Source organism: Carya illinoinensis, chromosome 5 (assembly GCF_018687715.1).
Source record: "Carya illinoinensis cultivar Pawnee chromosome 5, C.illinoinensisPawnee_v1, whole genome shotgun sequence".
NCBI lineage: Eukaryota > Viridiplantae > Streptophyta > Magnoliopsida > Fagales > Juglandaceae > Carya > Carya illinoinensis.
This window is the reverse complement of record NC_056756.1, coordinates 11,822,244-11,846,253: the sequence shown is the minus strand read 5'-3', so window position 1 is coordinate 11,846,253 and position 24,010 is coordinate 11,822,244. Positions and strand designations below refer to the sequence as shown.

At 34.1% G+C, this 24,010-nt stretch overlaps 2 protein-coding genes and 1 long non-coding RNA gene across 3 annotated transcripts; all 3 read left to right on the top strand.

Moving 5' to 3' along the window:
* Positions 1-4,228: 4,228 nt before the first annotated feature.
* On the top strand, positions 4,229-5,208 carry LOC122311934. Its single transcript, XR_006242910.1, has 3 exons — positions 4,229-4,397; positions 4,504-4,542; positions 4,627-5,208. It is a non-coding gene; the product is annotated as an uncharacterized LOC122311934 (long non-coding RNA).
* Positions 5,209-19,689: 14,481 nt separating this feature from the next.
* Positions 19,690-21,586, top strand: LOC122311899 (delta(3,5)-Delta(2,4)-dienoyl-CoA isomerase, peroxisomal-like). Its single transcript, XM_043126661.1, has 2 exons — positions 19,690-20,404; positions 21,033-21,586. Exons 1-2 carry the CDS (start codon positions 19,774-19,776, stop codon positions 21,221-21,223), a joined length of 822 nt encoding a protein of 273 aa, XP_042982595.1. The 5' UTR covers positions 19,690-19,773; the 3' UTR covers positions 21,224-21,586.
* Positions 21,587-22,124: 538 nt separating this feature from the next.
* LOC122310084 lies at positions 22,125-22,793 on the top strand. Its single transcript, XM_043123971.1, has one exon. It carries the CDS (start codon positions 22,125-22,127, stop codon positions 22,791-22,793), a length of 669 nt encoding a protein of 222 aa, XP_042979905.1.
* The last annotated feature ends 1,217 nt before the right edge of the window (positions 22,794-24,010 follow it).

The window sequence follows — 24,010 nt, the reverse complement described above, 5'->3', positions numbered from 1 at the left end:
CCTACCCCACACAATTATATCAGATCGCGGCTCGACCTTTACCAGCAAATTTTGGAAAGAATTGCTCACCTTACAAGGGGTGCAGCTGGCTTTTAGCACTGCTTATCATCCTCAAACGGATGGACAAACAGAGGCGGTGAATAAATGGGTGGAAAATTACCTGCGCAGCTATGTGGGGGACAGACCAAAAGAATGGTCGCAATGGGTGGCTCTAGCTGAATGGTGTTATAATTCTAGTGTCCATGCCTCTACAAAGGTTACACCTTTTGAGGCCCTGTACAGGTACAAGCCTCCTAAGTGGCTGAGTTACACTACGGGTACAGCAAAAGTCCAAGAAGTAGAGGAGACATTGCTAAACCGTGATCAACTATGGGTACTACTCAAGCAAAATCTCATTAAAGCACAGGACAGGATGAAGAAATATGCAGATAAAGGATGCAAGGAGCAAACTTTTTCAGAGGGAGAGTGGGTTTACCTGAAATTACAGCCCTACTGACAATTCTCTGTGAGCCACCATAAAAACCTCAAGCTGTCTCCACGTTTTTATGGTCCTTTTCGAGTCATGCAGCGAGTGGGAGAAGTGGCCTATCGCATCAAGTTACCAGATTCCTCTCAGATCCATGATGTTTTTCATGTTTCATAGTTAAAACTGAAATTGGGTCAGCATCAAATAACCCTCCCACGCTTACCACCAGTGGACAAAAGGGAAATTTTAAACCGGAACCTGAAGAGGTATTTACCCGGCGAATGAGGAACGTGAAGAATCGACCACTGGTTGAACTTTTGGTGCGCTAGCAGGGACAGCCGGTTGAGGACGCATTGTGGGAGCCTTACCATTCTCTCTATACAGAATATCCCCACCTTGTGGGCAAGGTGTTTTAGAGAGGAGGGTATTTGTTATACGACATCTATGGAGGCAAATAGATGGAGAAGTATAAAGCGGCTGAAGTGCAGAGTTCAAAGTAGCAAAGCAGTACGAGTCTGTCGGCAGAAAAAGAGTGAAACCTAAGTCTGAAGAGATACATGTCGTGATGGGCTTGAAGGGCCGTAACGGAGTGGGGCTTGGATAAGTTCATTATGGGCTTTTGGTAGCCGAATGAATAAAAGATACTCTGGTTAATTCGGCCCATAGATAAGGGCAGTTTAGTAATTTTCTTATTTTCCCTGTTTAGCATAAATTCTTCCTGTACGTCGTGAGAGAAGCATCTAGAATTTCTATTGTGTTGTTCTATTGAACCTGAAGGCGCTCTCCTTTAAGAGAGCTTATTTCATATATCAATATAAATTCAATTTCTAGTCTATTAAATTCCATTACAAATTACTAATTGATTGTAACAGAATCCAAGCGTATGCTTTTAGATATATTTTTCGAAAAAGAAGTAAAATTTGAATTTATTAGTATAGGTGGGCGTGATGGCGAGTATAAAACGGGCAGATATTGCCCAAACCCACTCGCTTATGTTTAAGTCTAAAATTACATTTCTACCATTAGATCCTCGCAGTTTTTCTTTTATAGATTTGTTAGGTACAGCCAATTTAGTGCACCCAATCGCGTATTAATGAATTTTTTTATTAAAAAAATATAAAATAGAGAAAAGAAAATGTCTTCTATTTTATAAAAATTATTTATATATTTAATTTATACAATTTCATTAAATGAATAGCTTACGTAATAATATTGGTATACTATTTAGTGTACAAATTCGCTCTTAAGAAAAATTTTCATATATTTTTTTCTTCCTTCCATTTCTGCACGTTCACCTTCTTTCTTCTTCATCTCTTTTGCTCTCCTTCCTCATTCTTTATCTTTCTTATTTTAACAACATACTAATGGATCAGATACTGATGCAAAAAATTTAAAAATTAAACATCTTGCAATTGATAAGGATAAGCCGAAAAAGATCGAACAAGCAAAGTGATAACTCCTCAAGTGACAAGTCTTCAAACAAACTCTGTGTATAACTAACTCAATGTATTTTTTTAAGTTAAATGCAATCTTGATACAGAGTTAGAGTTAGAGATAGCAAATTTAGAGTTAGAGATAAAATCAAATACCAAGACTTCTTATAAATAAACGAGTACTTCCTCTAGATATTATTGAGGGTAGAAATACTATTTCTACAGAAATAGTATCCCGAATGTGTGTCCCGAAATTTTTTTTTTATTTAGTGATGAAGGAAATTTTTTAAATAATATTATATTTTTTTTTATTTTTTTTAAATGTTTATGATGGTTATAAAGAAAATGTATGAAAAAAAAAAAGAAAAATAAAATGCATCATTCGGGATGTATTTTCGGGATCTTTATTCAGTGACTCAAGCACCGCTCTATTGAGGGAATCATTCTTTACAAATATTTTGCACTCGAGTTTCTATACATACACTGAATTCGTCATTGCCCTAATTCCAAAAATCTCATCTATTGTTCTTTCCCTTTTTGTCTTCTTTGTTTGGCGTAGCTTTTAGGTCGAGCATATGTTCTCTTCATTCTCATCCTTTTCGTCAATTTTGTGGCTAATCATTGTAGTTTGGAGATGTGATGTATTTTTTTAATTATTTCTTGGAAGTTTTGTTGAATTTGTGATGATCTCACAAGTGAAAATGGCGAAAATTTGCCCATTTGTTTAACAGATGCGGGGTGGGACAGGATTGAAGCAGTCCTGAGGTGTTGTTTCAAAAATTGCCCTATTAAGTTGTAATTTTTTTCCCCCTTAACTATTAAGTTGTAAGTTGGTTCAATCCGGAGATTAGTAATTTAATGATTAAATTAATTTTATTTAAGGGGAACATGACCAAATGAACACAAGATTAATTATTTTTTTAAATTTAAAAAGAGAAATGATATTTGCAAATTTTAAGATGTATAAGTTTCATGTACTTCTTTTGAAAAAAGTAAATAAATATGAAGAGTAATGTTAGATATAATCTATAAGCCTCACACATCTCATTTAAAAAAAAGTAGAGTCCGCCATTAAAAAAAAATGATTTGTTCATGTGTGTTTCAGATTTATCCACTTTTTTTTTAAAGGGAGTACGCAAGGCTTGCATATCCTAAATTTAAAATTGAACTCAACTCAAATGAGTTCAACTGCTTCCATGTTTCTAACGTAGCTATATCTAACGAAAGGGAAATTATTTTAATATGTTTGGTAAGTACAAAGTTTTTAAAAAATAATGTTCATTTTCAATGAAATAAAATTCTATTTCATAATTAGACGTTCTTGTATTAAATTGAGGTTTGGATAGTGAGTTGAAATGAAAGTTGAAAGTTGAATAAAATATTGTTAGAATATTATTTTTTAATAATATTATTATTTTGATATTTAACAAAGTTGAATTATTTATTATATTTTGAATGAAAATTTGATAAAATTATAATAATTAAATAAAATGAAATGAAATGAATTAAAAGGCTTTATACCCAGACATTCCCTAAGTAGTTTCTTCTTTTTTCCTATTGTACTAGTAGTAAACTAGGCATTGTTAAATTTTGGCCAAACTTTAGCTGGTTTGCTTAAAGTACATCTACATCAAACTAGTTAAATCTACAATAAATTTTTCCATTATATTCTTAGCTAGCTAAATCTAGCTAGCCAAGTTGCTAGCCAAATTATTTTTTGGACTTTAAATAATCTTTCCACTTGTAGGAGGTACTAGGGATGAAAATCAATAGCTATGGTTAGGTTTTGACCAAAACCGATCGCATGTAACATGTCTAACATCGGCCGGTGAAGGAGAGAAAATTGGCGACGTCATTCATGCATTAATTTAGTCGGTTTGTCAATGTCATCAGTGGTGCAATGAGAGAGAGAGAGAGAGAGAGAGAGAGAGAGAGAAGAGAGAGAGTGGAGAGAATGTCAATGTATTGAAAACGTCGCGATGAGAGAGAAAATGGTGCCGCACTATGCAACTGTCGCATCCAAGTTGTGATGAGAGAGATATGGGAGGTGTGTTGACGTCGTGATGTGAGAGAGAGAGAGAGAGAGAGAGAGAGAGGAATGGAAAGTGAGGAGTGAGAAAGTGAGGACAGGAATGAGATCAGGAGAAGAAGAGGGATAGGAGTTTGGTTTATTCAAACCCTAATTCCAAACAATACGTTCGGTTTAGACCAAACGTTATTTCATTTTAATTTTTTTTTTCTAAACGGTATGTATAAAACGACTATAAAATATTTATCTATAATAATAAGCGTCTATCGCGCTTCTACAGGAATGAACAGTAAATTGTTGCATTCCGTTTTTTTCTTCCATTTTTATTGCATAGTTACTTTTTTAACCTTTTGTTTTCTTCCTTTGTATCCGTTTATATAAGGATGTTTTGGTCTTTAGTGAGATTGTGTCATTCAAAAGAATTTCAGATCACACAAATCTTTCATTCTCATCTTCGTATTCCTCCCAAGTTCTCTCTCTAAACTCAGACCCATCCTCTATTCTCTCTCTCTCCGTTTTTGAATTTATGTATTATTTTGTTTATGAATTTGATGATCTGTGATTTTTATTTGCAGAAGAAGAAAAATATCACTCCGATTGGCTTGAAGATCGTGGTAATTTCAACTCCACGTCTCTGCTTACTTTTTTCTTTCTACTTTTTTCTTGCTGAACCTCTCTCTCTCTCTCTCTCTCTGAAGCTAACGAACCCAGCTCTCTGCCAAAGCCTCAAGATCCACTCTGTCGGTCTCTCCCGATTCAACCCAGACAGCGCCGTAGACGATGGTTCCCCATGATGATCAGGCTTCTTATGCCGAGCCACGAGTTTTCTCGTGCACCTATTGCAAAAGAAAATTCTATAGTTCGCAAGTACTAGGAGGCCACCAAAATGCCCACAAAAGAGAGGATCTAGCAAAAAGAGGACAAAAGATAGCAGCACACATATTGGCCTCCGCAGAAGCTTTTGGGCACTCCCTTCACCAGCACCAGCACCAGCACTACCCAAGCATGGCTTCTCTTCCTCTTCATGGTGCTAATTACAATAACAGATCGCTCGGAGTTCAGACGTATTCTATGATCCAAAAGCCTTCTCACAAATCATCTTCGGTTGGGTTCTTTGTCGGATGCTACTTTATCAGTACTCCTTGGAACTGATGTGTGCCGAACAAAAAGAAATTATTAAAAAAATAGAAATAAGTTGCTCGATGGATATATAGAAATTATTAAAAAAATAGAAATAAGTTGCTCGATGGATATATAAAATTACTAATTTTGCTCTTTAATTTGTTGGTTTCATATAGTTACAAGCTTACAGTGGACTTGCGTTCTGAGTTTCTTGATATCTTGGAGAGATTGACTCCATCGATGCCCTCTAAGATGCTTCAAAAATAGACGGAGAGAGAGAGAGAGCGAGAGCTCTGAAGAAGGAGGAGAAGAAGAGAGAATATGGGGCATAGAAGGTGCAAAATCATTGTCAAAGGCAGATGCTTTTCACAAAGAAAACAACCGCGACCCCATTTTCATTCTTTTCACTTTCTTAAAGAGGTGCATTATTTTCCAGTTTTTTAAAATAATGCATGTTGACGTTCTATTATCTCTTCTATTTTTTTTTTTTTTGAAAAAGTATTTATCTATAAAAAGATATAAATTCACAAATTTATAAACTTTATAAAAGGTAGCTTTAACTTAAATCTATTTTATAATAAAAATAACTTTATAATGTTTTGATAACTTTATGTAATGTAGAGATTATCTTTGGTGGATCGCAAAGATAATGCATGGTTATTGATCGAAACGAATAACTTATAAAAAGAGGGTCCATTAATTAATCCTGTTTGATGAAAAAAAACTGAAAGAAAGAATCTTATAAAATTAATCAAGATTGTGAGGTGATCAAATTTAACAAAAGCACACCAGTCAAATGATGTTGTTTGGCACCGATGATAACAGATTTGTGAAATATTTTTAAGAGCGAGAGAGAGGCTTTTAAAAATATTTATTTTCTCTAAATAAAGCAAAATTATTGTTCTTGGTCGAGCCCTTTACGAAAGATCATAAATGACAGATCATTTCAGTTAGGGCTGCCCACTTGATACCCATACCCTGTTTTCGTTTGGTTTTATATATTGTTTGCTTTTGTTTTAGACACGAGTGCAAGATTTGGTGATGACTTTGGAAGATATCACACAGATCTCGAGCACAGACATATCAATAATGCATTAGTTGTTTGATTGATTGATTAATTTATTTAATTAGTTGTTTTCATTAGTTCATATGTGTGATTCTGTGAACCATTATAACAGAGATAAAGTAAATCAGGGATTTGGGATTGCCTAGCAGCCTTGTGCAAGGTCAAGATGATAAAAAGAGAAAATGTGATTTGCTGGTTGATGATGATGGCCATGGACAATAAAAAATGGAAATACGATAAGGTTGGGTTGCCAACTGGCTGTCACTGCAATTATATCAAGGATAAGATTGAACCAGACAAGAGTGCCATCACTTCACGCACCTCACCACTTATTATATAGCAATTAATAAAATAATAATAATAATAATTGATTTATGTTTTAAGAATGTCATTATCAAATGAATGTCATGTAACTTGGCATGCATGACAAAACACATTTAAACTTAATTATTGAGGTTGGCCCCAACCACCCACCTATAAGACAACCAAGACACTGATTCCACATTACTTTTCCAATAACCAAATAATAAAAATAAAAACATCTAGCTTTTTTTTCTTTTTTTTTTTCAATAAAGTGATGCATTCCCAACATGGGATGTGTCTGAACTTTGAAGTAGTACTCTTTGAATTTTGAAAATGCAGGCCGAAGTTGTTTGGGGCCACCTTCCCCAACACTTCTGAAGCCACGTGAAGGTGCATAGCGAAGTCCCAGTTGCCCACTTGGCAGCACAAGATAGGTTGATTCTTTCTTTACCCTTTGGTATCCCAAACTCTGGCCTTATCTTTTCATAGACGTGAGGGACTTGAAGTTAGGATCAGGTTGATCATGCAAGTGGTGCTTGCTGTCTTAAGAAAATAGTAACTGATAAGAAAATTTCACGAAGTAAATCATGTCAATATTGATGATGATAATATATATTATATAATATTTTATCTAAAATAGTAACGTAAACTTTTCTTCGACAACAAAAATGCACATGCATGTGGGACCCTACCGAAATACTATTGGGAGCGATATAAGAGAGAGAGAGAGAGTCTGAAGCTGTAAGGTTGAGAGAGACTGAGATAAAAAAATGTGGAAGAAGGCCGAAAGGAACACTATAAGCAAGAAAAGGAGAGGGAAGTCAGACAAACAAAAAAACACTATAAGCAAGAAAATGAGAGGGAAGTCAGACAAACAAAAAATAAGCGATTCCCGTTAAGGGGAGATGGATTAAGTATTATTATTAAGAATTAATAATAATAGAATATGATGAGACATATGCTTCCCACCAAGGAGACAAGGGAGGCCCCCAATCTTTGAAAGCTAGCTGTTGAAATATGTCTCCAATATCACATAAATTCAAAGCTTGAACACTAAAAGATCTTTTGCTTGCTTTTGTTATGGGCGGGGTACGTAATTTCATTACTTATTTTCCATTAGAGATCATAAGTTTTGATTTTATTTAATAATATATGTTTGCCTTAATTATTAAAACCCTCCCAACTCCCATCAGCTTTTTCAATTTGTTATTGACACAATTGAGTGAAGGGATCGATGGTCACTGGATCGATCTGATCGTCATCATCAACGGCTGAAACGAGTTGGGACTTGGAAATTAACACGTACAATATTTTCTACTAATAACAGTATGAAATTATTTTATAATTAAGAAAAACAAAGTTTGCTGATAAATTATTATATATATAGTAGAAATTAACCGCATCTTTTCTGGAAGAAATCGATCTGATCATAACCCTTTTCTTGGTTCAAGAAGTCAATTGGCCTAACATTGCCAAGTTTTGTAACAGTTGCTATAGATAGAGAGGGTCGATGGATGGATCCCTTTTTACAGTGTAGAGTAAAAAAACAAATTAAATCAAGGAAAGGTTAGAAGTTAGAACCACTACTCCTTTAAGAAAAGTTTTTAACTTTTATAATCACAATGCTTTTAAAAAAATAATATGACCATAGAAAAAGATATGTAGTGGAGTTCAGGTTTGTAAAGATACTTAAAAAAAAAACTTAGCCAATCAGATTTTTTTATCCATATTTTTATACTTTTAAATATTTTTAAAAAATAAAAATTTATTTAAAAACACTCATTTAAAAATTAAGTAATATATTAAATATGATATTATATCATGTTGATGGTGTTGTGAGTAGAATAGTTAATCTAGCGATGTAACGGGTAGCATAATATTGTCGGCTTTTTTTCTGTCTTGTAATTACTACATGGCAATAATTGATAATATAAAGCAATAATTTAAGTGAAAGATTCTCATAAAAATAATTTAAGATCAACTCAATCATATATATATATATATATATATATATATCTTATATATATGTCCTTGTCGGAATAAAAATATTAATTAAGGAAACTAGGTACGAAAATAGTTGATATGTATGTCCTTGTCAGAATAAAAATATTAATTAAGAAAACAGGGTACGAAAATAGTTGGGAGGACTATTGAAATTTGCGATCGACGATTATTTTGAAAATGAAACGGAGTTCGAATAATTGAGTGGACCCCACTCGATTAGTAAACGTGATGGGATTATAAGAAAACGATTGATATAAATTAACAATTTATTAATTTATTGGCAACTTTACCCTAATCATTTCGAAGATAATAGGAATAAAAATATTAATTAAGGAAACTAGGTTCGAAAATAGTTGATATGTATGTCCTTGTCGGAATAAAAAAATTAATTAAGGAAACAGGGTACGAAAATAGTTGGGAGGACTATTGAAATTTGCGATCGACGATTATTTTGAAAATGATAAGGGTTCGAATAATTAAGTGGACCCCACTCGATTAGGAAACGTATTGATACACAGATTAGTACGCGACTGTGCTTAAACTCATAAAAGTATTCCCCATTGACCCACCCCGACTCCTATTATTTCGCTCCTCACCTTCTCTTTCCTCTCACTTCTTTTCTCTACTTTTTTTTGCCTTATCTCATAGGGTTTTCATGTCCTGGTAGTTCTGTTACTCTCATGAACTCCTGGCCTAAAGCTCTGTACAAAGAGATTTTGGTCGTTGTCTTCTTTGGGTTTCTCTTTTTTGTTCTCTTTCGAGGGTTTTCTGGTGGAAAACGGTGCAGATTCGACCTCCTGGAATTTTTTCAGCTGTACCCATGTCTAAGATCTTCGGTTTCAGTGGTAAACTCTCGATTGCCTTAGAAAAACATAAGCGATATACTTTAAATGTTCTTCTAAATAACATAGTTAGTAGAGAATTCATTAAAATTAAGCCGTTAACCTCTCTCTCTCTCTCTCTCTCTCTCTCTCTCTCTCTCTCTCAACAAAAACAGTGACCCTCTGTTTTAGACCAGACAACTCTGATCCGTAAGATTTTTACAGGTCTTCTGTAGCTGTCAGGCGCCGCAGCTATGATACTACATCGCTCTTCTGTATCTGTCAGGCGTCGCAGCTATGATGCTACATCTCTTGTCTCTTGTAGAGAGATGCTTTACGAAAGATGTTATGAAGCAATAGAGTGATACTTTGTCATAATTTTCTCTATAAAAGAATTATTCAGCTCATCTTCTTTCGCATCTTATCTTCTTCACTTTTCTAAATTTAGTCTGTATTCTTACTCTGTAATCTCTTTCTGCTTTCTCACTTTGCAATGACTCAGCAATCTTTCCATTACCAATATATGAGGTATTCTGCACCTCGTTCATCAGTTGTTTCTGCTTCTTCTTCTTCCGTAGGTGCTATAATGCAATCCAATAATGATCTGACTAATAAGTCAGATAATGAAATTATCTACGAGCTTGTAAGTCTCGGTACCCGATACTCATCAACCCTTGTCGCATATTCTCAGCGACTATAAGCTAGGACTGGTGGGGTTGACAAACTCCACGAGAATATTTTTATCCTTCAGCGGCTTCTTATGAAGTCCAACATGAAGATAGAAGCACTAAAGCGAGAGAACAGAGATTTAAAATCTTTGCTTAACTCTTCTTTTCGAGTGGCTACTCCTTTAGATAGGAAAGGCATGCAGATTTTTGAAGAGCAAGAGCGTTTAAAGATTGAGGCAAAGAGCCTTAAAGTTTTGTAATTTTACTTTGTGATAATAAAATAATACTTCACAAATATTCATATTTGTGTTTCTATCTTCTGTTAGATCTTCTATGTGTTCCATTTTATTTCTCCTTTAATAATGCACAATTTCTTACAAAACCGTAATATGAATCTGAAATACTAATTGTATTTAAGAGATGGTATTTTAGATCTAATAATTTCATTCATCTCCTCCATGAATGTTCTCTAAATCCCAACTGAAACTTCTCATTTTACAAATTTTGTTAGTTACAGTCCACTTGTAAAATCTTTGTTTGTTATTTGAAAAAATTCCACGGGATCAAGATATCAATAATCATGACAGTGTTGTTGCTCTCCTTCTAAACAGGTTGATTCACATGAATAACATCAGTTGCTTCAGTATACTGAATGAGATGTACTTATTTCTTCTGTTCTTTATTTTAGGGCATTTCACCCCTCTCTTACCTGCTGTTGAGCAGTGCATAGCAGTGTTGTTGATTGCTGAACGTGTTGTTGATTACTATTATTTACTTTCATGGGAAAGTTTTGCATAGTTACTTTTTTAACCTTTTGTTTCCTTTTTTTGTGTCCGTTTATAAGGATGTTTTAGTCTTTAGTGAGATTGTGTCAGTGATATTTTTTCAAAAGAATTTCAGACCACACAAAATCTTTCATTCTCGGCTTCGTATTCCTCCTAAGTTCTCTCTCTAAACTCAGACTCATCCTTATCTCGACGTTCCTTCCTTTATTATCTGTCTTTCTAATGCATTATTGATATGCCTGTGCTCAAGATCTGTGTGATATCTTCCAAAGTCATCACCAAATCTTGCACTTGTGTCTAAAACAAAAGCAAACAATATATAAAACCAAATGAAAACAGGGTATGGGTATCCCAAGTGGGCAGCCTAATTGAAATGATTTGTCATTTATTAAATGGATTCACGAAGTCTTTCCTCTTTTTCGTCTTTTATGTTTTTAATGAAAGGAGGTCAGGTTGCAGCGTTTTCAAAAACAAAAAGTCACTTCACAGACTAAGTGAAAAAAAAAAAACAAACTGCAACCTGTTGTATTTGGGACACGCTAAAAATATAGGTTGACAGTCTTATCCTAACACTCTTTTTTTGTCATTTTATTAAGATATAAGTTTATTTAAAATTGCCTACTACTTAATTAATTAAATTAAATTTAAATTAAATTATGTCCGCTTAAAAAGTTTACAGCAACAATACTTGCTAGAAATGATTGATTGAAACAAAAAAAATAAAAAATAAAAACAGGTTATGTACAGATGGATGACACTTTATTTAAAGGGAGAAGCGGACACAAATTGGCAAGTGCACCAGCTGGTTCTTTATTGTGTATGTGATTTTCAAGTTTTCAACTATCAAGGGTACAATCAAAATCAAATTAGGATTTGGCAAATCCTAATGAAGTTGACAACAATGGAGATATGAGAGGATTTCGATGGGCAGAAGAATAGTAATTTTCTACTAATATCTTAAATCAATACTTCAAATGTATTGCCATCTTCCACTAAATTTTGTCTTCTGTAATGAAGACAATGGTGTCAAATAATTGGGCAAACATCATACAAATATGACTAAAGATATACAGTAATAGATTATAAGTCATCATGAATCCGCAGAAGGATTTGGTTACAGCAGTGGTTTTGAAGGGTGATAAGACATCTGGATGATTGAGGACAACAGTAACCTTGAATAATTGAGTGGGCCCCACCCGATTAGGAAACGTACTGATTGGAGATTGAAATAATTCAATAATTGCCCTCACTACTCATTTTTTTATTTTCCATCTGTCACTGAAAGAAATAATATTGCTTACTTTATAATGGTTCACAGAATCACACATATGAACTAATGAAAGCAACTAATTAAATAAATAAATTAATCAATCAATCAAACAACTAATTATTTCCTCATCGTTACTTTATAATGGTTCACACATATGAACTAATGAAAGCAACTAATTAAATAAATAAATTAATCAATCAATCAAACAAAGCTAGCTAGCTAGGCCATTTTACCCATGAAATCGAGAGTTGTTGTGACGCCCCCAAATTTCGTTTAGGATCGAACGGAAATTTGAAGCGTCGAAACATGCAACACAAGGTTACCTGCCCCCGTTCATGACATATAAGATGCAATGTTCCTAACATACATCTAACAATATGCAATATTCGCAGCGGATAATTTTTTTTCTTTAACAATACTATGCACCAAATTGAAAATATCCCAAATGCTTAAAACATACTTCATACATAAAAACCTATTGAACAGCTAAAATCACAACACTAGTCCAAAATAGTTATGATCCAAAAGTACTGGAGATGCAACTCCATCGTACAAGTAGTAATTTAACTACTATATTAACATTAACGACGCACCGTCGTTCAATCGACTGTGTCTAGTTGGTCAGCTCCTGATCCTCCTTCAGGTCCTGTAACAAGATCTACAATTCGGGGGGAATGGTAGTTGGGACTACCACAGTGAGATTTGATTACAAATCTTAGCAAGTTAACAAAAAACTTCCACACATGCTAATGATGCATGGATGACAGTAAAAGTATAAATGCATAATCAAATTCATAAATAATTAAAGCATAACTTAGCGTACAACATAACATAATTAACATAACTTAAATTGAAACATAAACTGAACTTGACTTGACATGAACTTGATCTGAAACTTGACTAAGTATGAACTTACTCTGAAACTTGAATTAACATGAAAAATACATACTCCACAGTTGTTGTGGCCCCATGTATTCTACGCAAACTTGACTTAACATGAAAAATACATACTCCACAGTTGTTGTAGCCCCATGTATTCTACGTATAAATACATATTCCACAGTTGTTGTGGCCCCATGTATTCTGCACATCACAATGCAGTTAAATACATATTTCAAAGTTGTTGTGGCCCCATGTATTCTACACAAACTGAATGTACTCAAGATGAAACGTGACTGGAAAACGAAAGGACCGGAGCCCTGACGTAACATAACGTGATTTAAACATAACTTGAAATACATGACCAACTTGAGATAGAAACATTTCGTAACATGGCATAACATATAATAGACAACATATTTAACATGACATACCTGTAATGTACAGTAATACATGACAGAATATATTATGTAACAGATAAAAATTGATGACAGAATAAACTATGTATAATAGACAATTACGTGATAACTTGGCATGGCATGACATATATGATAACATACATACATACACTGTAGTTCCTTACTTAGCACACATACACAGTAGACTGCTAGTAAGTTAAAAGCTAACTTACCTTGATCTCCGCGTTTCTTATAAAACTTCAAGTGCGATCACGAGGAACTGTAATTGTGATTCTAAAAGTTAAAACTAAATCACTAATAATTTGAAATATGAAAAATACTAATTTAAAGAGTAAAATTTTCATTTTACTCTCTACATGTGGGAAAATGACCGTTTTACCCATAACTTAAGGATTTTGCATACTAACTCCAAAAGTTTACAAAATTTACATTCCTCATGTAAATTTTGTCCTAAACTTAAATATTAACTCAGAAAAATTTAAAACAAAACACAACTATGGAAAACACACTATGGCTGAAACATCCATAGGCCATTTCCCTTATTTTTTTTGTTGCAATTCCTTTCAACTTCAAAATTCATGCTTAAACCAAAATTTTGCAACAAACATCTTCCAATCCTAAGTTCAAAACCATACTTAAAACATCCATTTAGAAAAAACTAATAATTAACACCAAACTTTTTTGTAAAAAAATCAAAGCACTTGAATCACAAGTTTTGACCTTAAATCAAAACATTTCCAAGAATTTCAAAAATCAAATCTTACTTCTAACATATTCATAATATCATCCTAACATCAACCATGCTTTAAATCATCAAACCAAAGTCACCAAAATCACAAAATAACATTTGGAGTTTTTGGTTTTACACTTAGTCCAAAAACATAAACTTTTTCCTCAACTAGTTTTGATAAATCCTTGATCTATGACTTATAAATATATGATCTTCAAACCAAACCATCACATGGTTTAAAAAGATGTCCTAAAACATATATAAGCTTCTAATTCAAGATCACATGGTTAGAAATTAACCAAAACATAAATTTAGGCAAGAATATCCACACTTTGGCTTATTTGAATATCTCTTTGCATAAAATTTCATATCTTTGAAACTAACATTAAATATCTTCAAAATAATAATATAACATGTATATAAGATACTTAGGATCCTCCAATAAAATTATTAAAGTCATTAGAATAGGTTTAGACCACCAAAGAGTTAAACTTTCTCAAAACAGAAACTGTTTTTCTTCTTCCAGTTTCTAAGTTTCTAAATCTAAGAAAATATTTCATCAAAACCTTTAATCATGCAAAAATCCTCAACCAATAGTCACATATACATGTTAAAAATACTCCATAAAAATTTCGGACCAATATCTATCCATTAGCTTGGTCAAAAACTCCAAACTATAACATATTCTCCAGTTTATCTTTCAGAATAACCTTTCTATAGTTTACACAATATTTGACTGACCAAATGATCTTCAAATTGGGCAAATAAGATATCCATGTAAACTAGACTAAAAAAGAAACAACTTATATGAAGGAGACTTTATGATAAAACACTTAAAATAGCTTCGAAATGGGCATGCAAAAGAACTCCTAAAAGCTGTCCAAGAGAGAGTGTTTGATAATCTTTTATTGGAATGTGTAATTGAAGATAAGTTCATGGGTGCTGGCTGGACATACTTATGGACGAGATAAGGGAGGTGATAAGGCTGGAGTTGAGAGTTGAGTGTGGTTTTCTCCTACCCAAAATATCTATAAAAGATTATCTCAAAATATTCTATCCAATAATGTCTACAAAAATCAGCTCAATATATTTTTCAAATGTGGAGTAAACTTGGAAGAGTAAGGTGGCTAAAATATTTTCATGTGTCTAAATAAAATTTTGCTAACCTAATTTGGACATTACACACTGTGATTTTGAAAAACACTGCGCTTAGTACGTTTACTGAGCTTACTATTCACTCCAAAAATAAACGTAACAAACTTAGTGCTGAAAAATCCTCAATATTCAATTAAGCCTAGTGGTGTAGACTATAATGTATTATGACACTTCTAACTATCTCAAATAATTAAAATCGTATTTCTAGCACCATAGTGAGAGATAATATTAACTATGTTGACATGCTAAAACCTATGCGATTAATCAATTCGTGTAAACTTACGGAGTTTTCACGAGGTTCCTAAAGTCAATAGAAATTTCACAATTGAATTTCTAACGGCTGTTACAGTTGTTGATCTTTTTTCTACTAAGATCTTAATTAACCCACCTCTTGTGATTAATTACCTAAAAAGAGACAGCTAGATAACTCAGGAAAGTTTGCATGCATACGTGGTGAATTGATATTGAAGATAGCTCAATTGCTCAAAAAATGAAATTGACCGACAATATATATTTTGATTGATTAAAAGGTTCCAATCACATGGGTATTTGCTGAAACATTGTACAGAGATGGGACCCGTACGCCTACGCATTCGAGGCGGATGAGGAAGATGTGAGTTTGGTTTTTAGGAATCGGGCATGGAGGATGACTCGATTCCTGTCATAAGATCCCACCGTTCCTCTCTTTATTTGTAGAATTAATTCAAAAGCAGTTCAAGAATTTCAATGTCGTCTCTATTGATACTGTACAGGATGACACAAAATGATGGATCAGAATAAAAACATCAAAGGACTCATATATATATTTTTTTATCATTTTGTGTTGATTTAGCAGTGAAGGTTGTACATCAGACTTTCAACCATGGTCCATGTCTTTGGGTGCCACAATCTATTATTGTTGTAGAAGATAACTTGTTATGTTCCAATTTCTAAGACATACAGATGTTTTAATACAATTGCTATATTTTTCTTTTATACTATTATTTGCTTTTATGGAAAAGTTTTACATTTATAGTTTGCCTCCGCTAGGCAAACCTCCCTTCGACGTTTTAATTCTACTAGTATATATATATATATATATTATATTGTCTGTTCGGCAATTATGATTCAAACCATGATTGAACCAGCCAACATCGATCTAATCAAGTTCCCACCACCTGTCAATCGATTTTTCACTATCCCTAGCTCCGGGAGCCGGTTCCCATCAATGCCAACCAGTTCAATCGATTCATGTACACCCTTAGGAGGCACAGTGCGCGAAGTTTCTTATTCGATGAATATAAGGCTGCAATTATATATTTATTTATGTTTTTACCTTTTTGCTGACGAGAGAAATGATATATGCACAATATATTTCACAATAATTTACACAATACATATTGTAAAATAAGGGTATATTTGTAAAGTGATGTTAATTTTATAAGATAGTTTACAAAAATACCCTTACTTTTAAACATTATTGTGTAAAATGTGATGTGTGTTTATAATTTTCCATATATAAAAGGGAAGATAACAACGACAGCATATGCGTGGCCTCCCTTCATTGTAATAGAAGAGCAAGCGAAGTTTTATTTTGAAAAGTCAACAAAGAAGTAAATGTTTATTGATTTTGATATTTTCATTTATTTTAATTTTAATAGTAATTATAATATTTATTTATTAATAAAATAATATTAAATTTTAAGAATTTGTTATTTGATGTTGTTGAAAAGTGACTAGCTAAATTTGAAAAAGTGAATTTCTTAGTCAAAATTTGGCTAAAGATTGACTAGACCACTACTAAGAGCATTAACAATGGCCTACCCATTGCCAAGTCCAAAGTTTAGCTAGAATGGTAACTTTTAGTTATAGTATCAAGTTTTAACTAAATGAGTTTTTCATTAGACTAATTATCTTAAATGTAAAATAATAATATAATATTATATATTTTAATAATATTTTAATATTTTACAAATACATTTCATATATTAATTAATAATTTTATTAAAAAATAAGGACCAATCTCTGAGCTACATAAGGACCAACCTCTCGATGTAAAATAGAACCTCTCTTTTCTAATATTTTTAACTTAATGGGACTTCACATACTTCTGGATAACATTGTAATCCTCTGTTTGCTCTCCAAAATCCTTAACTACAATGTAGAAGCAACTAACAACTTTTCTCGCTTTCCCTTCAGAATCAATTTTACACTAACTAGACCACTCGCCAAGAGTTTTAGCACTGGGCACGATCATTAATTTGACACGGTGATCGGTACAAAGAGCCTTCACCAATTTAACATAATTTGGCTAGTCACAATCCTCAACTAGTACACAAAGCTGTGCAGCATGCTTTTCAATCACCTTGGCACCTTCATGCAACCCTCGTGCAAGCCCACCATGAGCGAGTGACTTCCTCAGCACAAGCTGCAAGGCAATCGTGATATCCATGGTTTCACCCAAAGGTGAGGGTGTAGTCTCAGTTGCAACAGAACCTTCCTGACATTTCTAGATGATGTTTGGACAAGATGCCGCTTTCTTTGAAGAGTGTGTTATATAGATCTGCACTGATATGTACTTACAGAGGAATGAGGGAATGATTGTGCCACTGACCCCCATTGCCTTCACCATCGAATGCTAGCTAAAGAAAATCTCATGAATTGCACATGAATGCATCAAGGAAATATACAGAGCACCATGCTTAACCCCCTACAACCATGCCCAACCAACCTCTATTTTTGTTGATTAAAACAGAGCACCTACTCCTATAAAGGGAATACGAGGGAAAGAAAGGGATTGTTGGACATGAAATAATAAATCAATGTTTTGATCCTCCTATAGTAGCTCGCCAACAATGGCCATGGATACTAATTTACTGAAGCACAAATCCAAGATAGCATAAGTTTAGTTAGTCCGATGTGGGAGCTTTCTGATAAATATAACCAAATTTTAGACTTGTATTGGGCAATGACTCCCCATTGCTAATGCTTTAAGAGTATTAGTAGTGTCATAATCAAAGTTTGGCTAAAATTTGATTAGAAAATTCATTTTTATAAATTTAGTTAACCACTTTTTAACAGCACTAAGAGTACTAGTAGAGGCCTCAATAAACTTTAGTTAAAATTTAGTTAGGAAATTCACTTTTATAAATTTTAGTTAGTCACTTTTTACAACACTAAATAATAGACTCAACAAATATTTCACTATTCTATTAAAATATTAATTTTTAACTTTTCATTATTTTAATTCTAATTGTTGTAGCATTAAAATATTTCACTATACTATACTGAAATTCTGGAAAAGAACTTGCGGATAGAAGTATGAGAATTATCAATGACTCTGTGGACATCAAAATCCAATAAAATCAAAATTTCCATTACTCCATAAAAAATAAATTCTGGAAAGGAATATGAAGATGTTGATTCTTGTTGCGTAATCCAAGAATGAGGAAGAAGACCAAAGCAAGCATGAAATGAAATGAAGCAGCTAGTAGAAATAGAATTTTTTATGCTAAAAGATTATTTTGGCTAGCGGCAATGACTCAATATATTTGGCCAAGAAGAATGTTGAAAATTAAATTTACTGTTTATTTATTGAGTCCACTACAGTATCATTTTGTGCAATTTAGTTAAACTTTAGCCAAATTTTATATTTGTTGGGCCACTACTAGTGCTCTAAATAACAAACTTTTTAAATCTATCGTTATTATATTAAAATATTAATTTTGGACTTTTTATTTATTTTAATTCTAATTATAATTTAAATATTTATTCATTATTTAAAAAATATACATTAATTTTCTAACGATTATATTATTCTAACATATATAGTTTTTTAATGATCTCTTTTTACAACGATCATATTCTTCTAACTGGTATATTTTTTCAATAATCATATCTTTCCAATGAATTTTTTTTTAGGCTTATTTTTTCCAATAACTATATTTTTAACTAATATCTCCTAATTATTAATTATTGGATGAATTGATTAAATGCAATATAGAGAAAATATTTGATATAGAAGAATCCACTTGAAATAGCTCCAAGATTTTTTTATTTTTTAATTTTGTTTTTGTTTTGGTTTTTTTTTTCAAAGACTCATTAATAGACCTCATTCTGAAAAAATATCCGGTCTTATTTTCGAGATAACTAAAAGGTTCCACGTAAGATTTTCTTAAAAGGTAGTGATCTATTTATTAAAAATAAAATCAGCCGATTACTGTGACATGATTTATTATTATAAACAAAATCTATCAACTTTTTATGTAAGGAAAATTATTTAAGAAAGAGGAAAATATCAAATTTACGTTACATTTATATTGAGTCTGAAGTAGAAAATTTGTAAACCACTTAATTATAAATTGACCAAAATTTAACTTTGACTTGACCATTACTAATACTCTGTTAGGCTAAATTTAGATATAAAAATAATTTTAATTTATTTTATTTAATCGCTATAATTTTTTTATATTTTTATATAAAATATAAAAAATAATTAAATTTTTTAAAATTTAAAATAATAATATTTTATTTATTTTTTAATTTTTATCTAATCTAACTGTACAATTCCCAACTCTGGACTTCTCCTTCGTTTATCTCTCGATCGTCTCGAACAGAGAATTAGCCTGTAGTAAACGCACAACCATGGAGAAATTTAAAACCCTAGAAATCGTCCGGAAGACTCCGGGCTCACGCGTCTTCCATCTCTACCTGAACCGCCCATCCCGTGGAAATGCTCTCTCCGTTGACTCCTTCTCCGAATTCCCCAGAGCCCTGGCCGCCCTTGATCGGAACCCAGACGTCAACGTCGTCGTCCTATCGGGCGCCGGCAAACATTTCTGCGCCGGTATCGACCTCACAGCCCTAGCTTCCATCACCTCCATATCTGGCGATCACGGCCGGTCTGGAGAGAAGCTTCGGCGAGATATCAAACTCCTACAGGACTCTATCACCGCGATCGAGCGGTGCCGGAAGCCGGTTATCGCTGCTGTCCACGGGGCGTGTATCGGCGCTGGCGTTGACATCGTGACCGCCTGCGACATAAGATGTTGCACGGAGGACGCGTTCTTCTCGGTGAAGGAGGTGGACTTGGCGATCACCGCGGACCTTGGAACGCTTCAGAGATTGCCCGCTATCGTCGGGTACGGTAACGCAATGGAGTTGGCACTGTCGGGTCGGAGGTTCTGGGGTCCCGAGGCAAAGGAGTTGGGCCTGGTATCTAAAACTTTTTGCTCCAAGGATGAAATGGACAAAGAAGTCGGACTTTTAGCCGAGGGTAATCTTGCCTTTTCCTGACATCTTTATTATTCATCTTGTGACTATGATATATCTTGCCTTTCTTTTGGGTGTCAACATGTTTGAGAGTCGTTATAATTGTAGAAAAATTAAGGTAACAATATTGTTTTTTATTTGTGAGACCCATTTAACAGTGTGTTGGACGTACGAATAGAGCCAGGTTTTTATTTTTTATTTTTTTTTTAAAATTAAGACAAATGGTCAGGTAATTTTTTTTTTAAGAGACTAAACCTATAGAGGTTTACTTTTTGTATGACTTCGTGTATAATTTTTTGTCACTAAATAAAATAAATGTTTGGTTTGGAGACGAAATAAGAAAAAAAAAATCTAAATTTTTTGAAAGCAAACACAACATTAAGAGAAATGGGATGAATGGCCTAGAAAACACAAAATTCCAAGAGAGTTTAATTCTCCCAGGCATGAAGAATGGGGATCAATAAACTTGAACAGAAAAGAGGATGGAATTTACCATATGCTTATGGATAATGGCATAGATATATATTGGCAATTCAAAATATTTGTCTAGAGTTCCTTGAGTCGGCATTAAATTTCTCTTCTTCTTTTTTTCTCTAGTTTTTATAAATAGGGAAAATGGTTGTGGCATGCAGGAATTGCTTCCAAGTCTCCCCTAGCTGTCACAGGGACAAAAGCAGTGCTACTTAGAAGCAGGGATCTGAGTTTGGATCAAGGGTTGGATTATGTTGCCACTTGGAACTCTGCTATGCTGGTGTCCGACGATCTGAAGGAGGCAGTCTCCGCACAGACTCAAAAAAGAAAGCCCGTTTTCGCCAAGCTCTGATGCTGCAGCCTGCATGCAACCCCTTGCATTTCACTGTCCAACACTTGATGGGTTTATTACTTTCAGATTGGAAGGTGGCTTTCTTCTCGATTCCCCCTCTTCACCCCCTCCCATAATCCAAGCTCGGACAAGGAAGAGATTAGAGGGCCCCAAGGAGAATGTGGTCAGATTGCTATCTCATTTGTTGTTGTATTATTGTCTATGAAACTTATTTTATTGCATCCTGTTACAAGATCTCAGGACAAATTAAACCTTGGGATGTCCAAATTAAGGTGCCGTCTGCACAAAGGAGATAAGTGGATAATAGCCATAGACATGTTTCTGCAAATGAGAAAGAGAATCCCAAAGACGTAAGTATTAGGATTTGTGTGTGTGTGTGTGTGTTAATATCTCCTCATTGGATCAGTCCAAAGCTATATGTTGAAGAATTCAACTAGCGTTCATGATAGATTAGTTATAAAATAAGTTAACGAAACACAACTAGTGTTGGACTTGAAGGGAAGTTAAAAAAAAAAGATTGTTATCTCAATTTCTCATGTTTGTATAATACTACAATATATGCACAACCAGGGTTACTAACATCACACAATGAAAATACTCCAGCTACAGGTCATTTATCTCCTACAGCAGACATATGCCGTTTAGCATCAAATCATAAGTTTGGGAAGGGTTAATGTTGTACATTTTTATTTCTTGATTATTATTTCATTAATTCTCAGTAGATATTTTCTATTACTAGAAGATTACTATTTGTAGTAGAAGGCAGTTAGTTTGTAACTAACAAGTGTATATATTTAGGCCATCACTGTACAGTGCTACACACGACTTTTATTAGAAAGAATATATTCTTTCCAACTCCTCCGTGTGAAATCTCTCTATTTTCATTTATTCTAAACCTAACATGGTATCCAGAGCCTCGAGAGCACCATTCATGGAGGATCCCCTTGATAGTTTAGATGATTCTTCTTCTCCGACCCATCCCTCAGTTTATTCTGGCAATCCCACAAACACCAACCGTGCTGTGAACCTGACTCGTTACCTTAACCTTACGGATCCTAGCAACCCATTTCGCCTAGACACCAGCAACAACCCTACCATTATTTTGGTCACGGATTTACTCACCAGTGACAATTATTCTACCTGGTTGCGTGCAATGCGCATAGCACTTCGCTCCAAGAACAAATTAAGCTTCATCTTTGGCTCGATTCCTAAACCAACTGACCCAGATGATCTCCTCTTCGATTTGTGGGAAAGCTGCAACGATATGGTGGTTTCCTGGCTACAGAACTCTATCAGCCCATCCATCAAATCCAACGTGGCCTTTGTTGATGATGCCCGTGAGCTTTGGCTTGACCTTGAGGATCGTTTTTCTCATCGGAATGGACCTCGAATTTACCAGCTCAAGAATACCTTAGCTAGCCTCCTCCAAGAATCGGACACTATAAGTGTTTATTACGGCAAGCTAAAAACCCTATGGAATGAGTTGTTGATTTATGATTCTATTCTTGTTTGCAATTGTGGTTCAATGAAAATTTTATCTGATCGTTACCAACGAGATAGTGTTTTTTAATTTTTGATGGGGTTGAATGACATTTACTCTTCCGTAAGGGATCAAATTATGCTCCTCGACCCATTACCTCCTCTCACCAAAGTATTCTCTCTCATCCAACAACAAGAACGTCACTACCAAATGGTTTCTGACTCTCCTTCCCCTGACTCCATGGCCTTTGCCATCAGACAACCCTACCCCAACTCCAACAAATTCCCTCCCCAATCCAAACTCAAGAAAGATAGAGCTTATTGTACCCATTGCAAAATCACTGGCCACACTTTTGAAACATGTTTCAAAGTTGGTAATGATGAGGCACCTGTTTGTTTTCATTGTAACATGACTAGACACACAATGGAAAAATGCTATAAGCTTCATGGCTATCCACCTGGCCATAAACTGTTTACTAAATCTCAAGGTTTTTATGCTCTTGTTGCTCAATCTATTTTTGACCTAGAGGATGTCAGTGATGCTCGAGTAGGCCTCATTAAGGCTCAATACCAACAACTCATGGCTTTACTTCAACCTTGGGAGCTTTCCTCTGCTATTCAGCCTTCTGCTAATCAGATTCAGTCCAATTTTCCCACCACTTCAACCCCTCACATTTATGGTATATCTTTTTGCTTATCCACCAACACACACAACATTTTATCTTCTAAACATCCTACTTGGATCATTGATATAGACGCAACATACCATATGGTATGTTGCTCCTCTTTGTTTACTACCATCACAGCTACTATTTCTCACTCAATCAGATTACCAAATGTGACAAATGTCCCTGTCACACACACTGGAACAGTCCATTTAACCCCCTCCATCATTCTCATTGAAGTTTTATGGGTCCCCTCTTTTAAATTCAATTTGATTTCCGCCAAGAAATTGGCTGCCACACTCACTTGTTGTTTAGTTTTTTTCTTTGATTTTTGTCTCATACAGGACCTTTTTTCTTGGACAACGATTGAGAAGGGTGAAGTGAGGAATGGTCTTTATTACTTGCTCAATACTGCTGTTTCTCCATCTACTCTTGTCACCACACTTCAACCACCCACAAAGCACTTCATCACAGCCTCTCTTACTATGTCTAATAATGTTACTAACCTATGACATTGTCGCCTAGGCCATCTTTCATTTCCAGTTTTACAAATGGTTACAGATCCTATTGTAAGAGAACATGTTTCTCCTATTAATACAAACCATGTTATGTTTGCCCATTAGCAAAATTTCATAGACTTTCA